The sequence below is a fragment of the Fragaria vesca genome, linkage group LG6 (genome assembly GCF_000184155.1).
Source record: "Fragaria vesca subsp. vesca linkage group LG6, FraVesHawaii_1.0, whole genome shotgun sequence".
NCBI lineage: Eukaryota > Viridiplantae > Streptophyta > Magnoliopsida > Rosales > Rosaceae > Fragaria > Fragaria vesca.
The window spans coordinates 23372943-23380147 of record NC_020496.1 but is presented as its reverse complement, the minus strand read 5'-3'; the positions used below and the strand labels follow the sequence as shown (position 1 = coordinate 23380147).

General features: G+C 37.9%; 2 protein-coding genes across 2 annotated transcripts in view; one reads left to right on the top strand and one right to left on the bottom strand.

The window, feature by feature from the left end:
- The window catches only part of LOC101302377 (UDP-N-acetylglucosamine--dolichyl-phosphate N-acetylglucosaminephosphotransferase-like), a 5674-nt gene extending 1759 nt beyond the window's left edge, over window positions 1–3915 (bottom strand). The window contains exons 1-7 of the mRNA XM_004303578.1: window positions 3528–3915; window positions 3048–3135; window positions 1837–1928; window positions 1585–1703; window positions 628–743; window positions 384–511; window positions 197–283 (exon numbers count right to left, since the gene is read on the bottom strand). Coding sequence (XP_004303626.1) covers window positions 197–283; window positions 384–511; window positions 628–743; window positions 1585–1703; window positions 1837–1928; window positions 3048–3135; window positions 3528–3868 — 971 coding nt within the window. The 5' untranslated portion in view covers window positions 3869–3915. The remainder of the gene's footprint in view (window positions 1–196; window positions 284–383; window positions 512–627; window positions 744–1584; window positions 1704–1836; window positions 1929–3047; window positions 3136–3527) is intronic.
- Window positions 3916–4764: 849 nt separating this feature from the next.
- Window positions 4765–7205, top strand: part of LOC101292148 (protein CHLOROPLAST IMPORT APPARATUS 2-like) — a 9505-nt gene continuing 7064 nt past the window's right edge. The window contains exon 1 of the mRNA XM_004305653.1: window positions 4765–4851. Within this exon, the coding sequence (XP_004305701.1) occupies window positions 4765–4851 (87 nt within the window). The remainder of the gene's footprint in view (window positions 4852–7205) is intronic.

Below are 7205 nucleotides of genomic sequence, written 5' to 3'. Positions count from 1 at the left end.
GAATCAATTCAAACAGAATGGTTCCAATAGATTCTTCTTCCTATGCAAGAATGTAAGTTCCACGTTTACATATAATTCTCCAAGTATACGAATTGTCTATGGAGGAAGCCATAGTCCATAACTAAAGACGCCAAATTGTGGTCTCACATGTGTTATCCATATTATAGTGGTAGTGAGAGATAAGAGGGGAATGCACCTAAAATGGCCAAGAATCCCGACCACAGCCATAGTCATCCCAGCAAAGTATGTGTAAGTATCTCCAACAAAAGCTGAAGATGGATACCTAAATTAAGGCAGAAAGGAAAATATTAAGGTTGAATACTTTCAAAAGACCAAGCTATGAGCATAAGAAACTTGGTAACTAATACAGGATGAAGCATCACCAGTTATAAGAGAACAATGCCAAGGAGGTCGCCAGTAAGGGTTGGGCAAGATAAATAGAGAATGCATGTGCCTTCTTGTACTCAGAATCTGCAGATGCTCCAATTTGCATGATATTGTGTATTAAAATCTGCAGATCAGTAAGAGAGTAATGTTGAGGTATGTTATGTTTCTTGTGCCTTTTAATAAAGGTCCTTTCTTATCCCAAAAAAAAATTGCAACTGTATCATGAATCCTTATACTTACAGCATATGAAATTACAACTGTCTGCCCAACTTCAAGACCATTCAATCCAGCATGAATATTAATTGAGTTCGTACAGAAAACCGCCAAAAGTCCCATGTATAGTTTATACATCCATCCTTCACATCCAAAACAAAAAACAAAAAGAGACCAATTATTTCAACTATTTGGTATACATTCATTCAAGTCTAAGTGCATCAACTAAATATTAACAATGTTATTGCATATAACCTAGTTATCTATCGACATCTTCAATTTATTACTACTATTTTAATTTATAACACATAGATGCAGAAGTTGCATATTTCCCAATGCCTTGCTTGTGGTTTCGTTCTAGTGACTAAAATATCCATCTCAGTGAAAGTGCTACTGTGTGTCAAGTGTCAAGGAAAAAACTAGGAGACCATGCACATCCTTTGACAACCACGCACATCCTTTGAAAAGGCAAAACAAATAAAGTACAGCTGCTCAGATTGAGTATCAATGTTTAAGACCTTGAACCTGTTAAATTCTTTGGTTGCCAACTTGCCATACAATCTCATGTTTACTGGATAGTCAGTTTGATATGAAAAATCAGATGGACATGCAGCAAGAAATCCAGTTGATGCCAACCTTGTAATTAAGCTTAAATAATCCTAGTTAACGGTGTCATTGTAACTATAGATGTGACTACGAGTTATCTGATTCCTTGGACTTCACTACAGGAAATGTAACATGTCCACCCCATACATGGTTACCTTCAGGTACACAAATATCTGTCAGACAACTTTTGTTTATGATACTTCATTACATCATTACATGCAAAACAAATTAAATTAAGAATTTCAATGAACAGAACTAAAAGTCTTTTATCATTTAACTTTACTCAGAGATAGGGGGAGGGGAGAGAGGGTACCTTATTACATTAAATGAGCTTATTATTTACTAAAAAATTATACCAAGTTGTTAGGATGAGCATACCTAGATCCCAGACCTCTAGGCCAACATATGGAACAAGAGGCTTCGGTATGATAATAGTTGTATGTCCAGCATAAGCCATTAGCAGAGGTAAAGCTGCAATTGATGGCAGTATTAATTTCCTGCTCCTCACAAATACAAGAAAGCATACAGGAATCAACATTAGTTTGGATAGCCATTTGCGATTACACAAAATGTAAAGCATAAAGCCAACCCAAATTGTATTTATAATCTAGATGATGACCAGATACTCACACTCTCCAAGGTACATCAAGGACATCATCTACAAATCCCAGCAATACCATAAAGCATATGGAGGCTAATGCTGCATTGTACTCAACAAGCCACTGCATGATTGAAATATATGACAGAGAGGTCTTCCAATGATTAAGACAAATATTCACAACTTACAGACAGCAAAGTAGAAACAAGAAGCCATGAAAAACCATAAAGGTCAAAAGTTGGTTACCACCTCAGATCTCTCATTACAGTTCTCGACTTATTCTAAGTTTTAACTCTAAATTCAACAATATGTGTACTCGGAGTCTATCCTTTATTCATTTTAAACTCCTCCATCTCAGCATTCTCATTCCAGTAATCCTCATCACATGGGCATCATCTTGACCATTTGATAGTGTGATGCAAAGCAAGGTTCATGTGGCTATCCTACAAAATTCTAAATTAAAAATTTTGAAATTTGTTTAGTCCCTGTAGTTTGAAGTCGGCATATGTTCAGTCCTTGTGGTTTCATTTTAAACTAAATGGTCCTTAAACTCAGGATTTTTCTTCCAAATGGTCATTCCGTCAATTTTCTCCGTTAGACTGCTGACGTGACCGTTAAAAAAATGCTATGTCTTTAACGGCCACGTCATTATTCTAACGGAGAAAATTGACTGAATGACTATTTGGAAGAAAAACCGTGAGTTTAAGGACTATTCAATCCAGAAGGACTGAATAGATATCAACTTCAAACTACTGGGATTATACAGTATTTAACCCTAAAAAAATTCAAGCATTTAATGCCAATGAAACATTACCTTAGAAACACCAGTTCTGCACAACTCTAATTCAATCCATTAACTCACACAGACCACATCATCATCAGACTCGGCCAGCTCTTCCCTAGAATATTGCCTAAATGACCTACGACTTCAGAAATGTGAAACTCCTATCTATTTAATATCAATAGAGGATACCTTTCCAATTTCTCTCCTTTTATCTTTTACATCCTAAAAAGTCTCCTTGAATACTTCCTGTATACAAAATTTTGAGCTGTTTCATATGCTTTTATCTCCTACATTATCACAATATTTTTCTATCAGAATTTTCTCCTTGGAGAAAGCACACGGGCATCACCAAAAGCTACATGTTTCATCTCATAAGAAAAATCTCTATTACAGAAGTTCCAAATATCAAGGTATAATGTATATTCCTGTAATCAGTATTAAATAAAAGAACATACTTACATTTGAATCTGCAGTGAAGTTGAAATACTGAAATAATATTGAAAAGACCAAGAAGACAACGCCAACAACAATGCCCAATGACTCTGGCCTGCAAAACCAAAGTGCTAAAATTAGGTTGCAAGTACGAAAAATAGTACGAATACAAACTCACGGTAACTTCATATTGCAAATCTGTCTACATTGCAACTAACAGCAATATAAATCAATACTTGTTAGTACAATATCAATAATTGTGGCTTGTTAAATTCCATATCAAAAATGTACCATTCGGCTCTTAAACATTGAGAAAAGATTCTGCATTGCAATGGACACTAAAAAGTTCATGAATTTGATTAAAAACAACAACTCTATAATGAAAGACTAAGTCCCTTGAGGTTTTTATAATCCATATCCATCATCAAACACTAAACCAAGGACATGAAAAACAATTATACAACATACCCAATTCAAGTAAGGCAATTAAGTTGAAGAAAGACTCACACTTTGAGAGTACCCTGAGGAGTGCCCTTTTTGTTAATATCGTAGCCAAACAGATTGCGCCTGAGAACGTATCTGGAAGCCACCGGGATCATTTTAACGGTGACGAAGAACGCCGCCAGGCTGAGGCCGGCATTGATCAGAATCGAGTTGCGGAGCTCTGGCTCGATCTTGTAATGGGACAACACCAGGTAAAAGTATGGGACTGAGAAGAAAAGGGCGAGCTTGAGGATTAGACCTGACTTGGGTGCTGAAATTGGGGCCTCTGCTTCTTGGGTTTTGGGTGGTTTGGTGGTTTGAGTCGACGAGGACGAGTTTGTTGAAGCTCGCTTTCGAGCTGCCATGGCTGCCTTTCTCTCTGAAGTCTGATCTGAGTGAAGTCTCTAGCTTCAAACTTGCGTTTTGACCCCTTTGCTTTACGTTTGTTCTCGTCATGATAACCAATCCCCTTTCGCCAACTCATCACTGTAAAAGGACAGTTTTTTTACTTTTGGTGGCGACAGTAAAAGTAAGCAATCGAGATATTTCTACCGTGGTGAGAGTTTCCGGGTTGGACTCGTGGCAGTATCTTTGGATATGAGATTATGAGGATATGTGTAATGAAAATAATATTTTAGATAAAATAAGTAAATTAAATGAAATCCACGTAATTTACGCTCGTATTTTTATTTGTGGTAACTAAATTTTGTTTTTAATGACTTAATTTTTATCTTCTTATGAAAATGATCACTAAAAATAGAAAATAAAAATATGAATTACAATTTAAAGAACATAAATTTCACTTCTCAAATTAAAAAAATCATAATAACACAACCATGTTACGAACCAACAAAAAAAACCCAAACCCTCTCTCTCTAAAAACAGTTAGGGTTTTGCCAAAAAATGGATATCCCTCCCTCGTCCGACTGCACCGCGATGTTGGTGCTGGCCTCCGGCCATGCTGACGCCTGCCGATTGTGGTCGAACGGGACTTGTTGTTTGTTGGTTGCGGTCCTGGCTCGGAGGATGGGAAAGGGGAGGTTTCTCTCTACCTCTGTCAATGTAGGCGTCGCTTGCATCTGGTTTCAGGCGGCGGCCATAGAGTGGTGATTCAGGCTAGTTCTTTGCCGGGTTTTTTTGGCAGATTCAGGCGGTCGACGGGTGGCCATACATGAAGGGTTTGGATCGGAACAAAAGTCAGGAAAGAGGTTGGGGTCGATAGGGTTGTTTTCCGGGCTCGACACTGTCTTACGAGATCGTGATGGTGGGCGGCTCTTCTGTGTACGGCAAAATCAGCCTGGCTAGGGTCGACGCCGGTGATTGCAGCGGTGGCCATGGAGAAAGTACGGTGTTGCAGCGACGACCTTGATTGGTAGAAGTTGGTTTGAGGTCTCTTCTGATCCAGACTTTGGGTTTGTGTCATGGGCTCTTTTTAGGTCTAGGTCTGGGCTAATTTTTTAATTTTTCTTTTTTGGTTTTTTAGTTCGGTTTTGCTGTTGGTCGTCACTTGTCCCTCTTATTTGAGTGAGGGTTTATGATATTGGTAGAGTGGTGTTGGGGTCGTCCCTCCTTTTTAAGCGAGGGTTTAGGGTTTTGGTAAGGTGGTGTCGTGACGTTGAGTGTGTGATAGTTATGGTGTCGTGTCCATGGATTATTTTAACGTCGATTAGTTCTTGTTGTCAATGTAATGGAGAGGTTACATATGCATATATGCTGGTAATTTTGGCCTATAGTGTTTGAAAGAGTTGTTTCTTCTTGAGGTTGACGGTGAGGATGTATCGAGGCTTCTGGTTTAGGTTAGGTTACGGTTTCGGTTCTTGTCCATTGTAATCACTGGTTGTAACGTTAGATTATATATTATAAAAAAATTACCTTAAAAAGTCATAAGTTCATAACATTGGCAATCAATCTCAAAAAAAGAAAAGAAAAAAGAAACCATAAACAAGCCAACAACATTGGTAATGACAACCGTTAAAATGTCGAAATTAAAATTATATAGGTAAGAAAACGATCTTTTGTTGCTTTCTAGTGCCATATAATGTAGCTTATTCATGCCTACGGTTTTATAGCACCTCCAACAACTTCTCTAAGGCTCAATTTGGTATAGCTCTACTTCTTAAAAAAATCAGCTTCTATCTGAACTTTTATATTTTGTAATGTTTAGTAAATTAAAGAAAAACTGTTTTTTTAATTACAAGTCAGTGGCCGCATATTTTAGAAGCAATCTTTTAGAAACTGTTGTCATTAAAAATATAGAAAAATAATAATATTTTATGTCTTGAGAACATTTTTAAAAGTAAACGGATAAGCATTGAAACAAAATTCCCCTAACAAAATGATTTAGGATATAGTGATAGAATCCATTTCAAGCATGTTAAGAGTTTCACACATGAGCAAATTCATCAAATATTAACATAAGAGAAAGAGATGGACAACAAAGCTAAGAGGTTGACGCTATTATCTTGTTTTACCTAATAATAGTCAGAAAGTGTTAAATTTAACCTATTCGGACCAATTGTAGGAGCGTAATCTCATCTCGGTTTAAACATTTAGGACCCCTTAACTGTATATCAAATCAGACACGATTCTTAACTATATATCAAATCAGATACTAGAAACCCATTATATATCAAGGAGACGTCTGGAATGTACAAGCTCTGCATGTACTCCGTTGGTCTGATGGACGGAAGTAACTCGGTCATTTACTCTGGGTTAGAAGCACGCGCTTGGTGAAAGCGTCGAGCGTGGGTTTTTTTTACATTTTATCCTCTCTTAAAAATTATCCCCCTCTCTCTCTTCTCCCTCAAGCACAATCTCATCCTCTCACAGATTTGTCCTCTTCTCGATCCACAACTGTAAGTCTCCTCTACTCTCTTCTTCTTCTCCAAACCCTAATTCCTCCGCTCCGATCGTTTTGTTACATCCTCCGATCGTTTTGATCCGCAACAGTTCTGAATTTGAAGAGATAAGATTTGTGGAAATGACCCAACAACTTCGCCGAAGAAGCAGCCAAGAAATTAGACCATCACCAGTTCACCATCTCCGCCATAATCGTCGGCGGGTTTTTTTTTCGTTCCGGAAAACTCGAGGTGTTTTCCAATGTGAAACTGACAAACTGTGGATCTGTGGTATCGGTTTCTTCAGGCATGGCCGCGGGGAAGGGAGACAGATCGAACCCAGAACTGAATCTCCATCTCCATCGTATCGCGTCCACATAAGATGCTCTCCAATCTCAAGATAAACAATTCATAAGTCGAGTTAGTCGACTTACACACCAAATTCATTTGCCTTTGCCTACAAAAATTTAACCGATGATTTGTTGATCACGCGCTAATTGTAATACCCCAGAAATTTGATATTAGTTTCTAATATTATTTGGGAGTTTTCGAGTTAGAAGTAAGTGTGTTTTTGAGGTTCGAAGAAAGAGCGGAAGTGTTCGGACGCGTAAATTTCCTGAAATGGTTCTTTTTGTTTCTTTAAGGGTCATAGAGTTGACTTTTTATTCGTTGGGTTTCTCGAGAAACTTCCTTCACGAAAGTTGTAGAGCTTGGCGATACAAGTTCGTAGACATGCGGCACGCGTAAAACGGACTTCGTAAGAAGAAGTTTTGGTCAGCGGAAGTTTTGTGGTTTTCGGGATTATTAGTATAATAGGAAAAGTTGGGATTTATTTTTTGGAACCCTAATAAACCCCCCCCCCCCC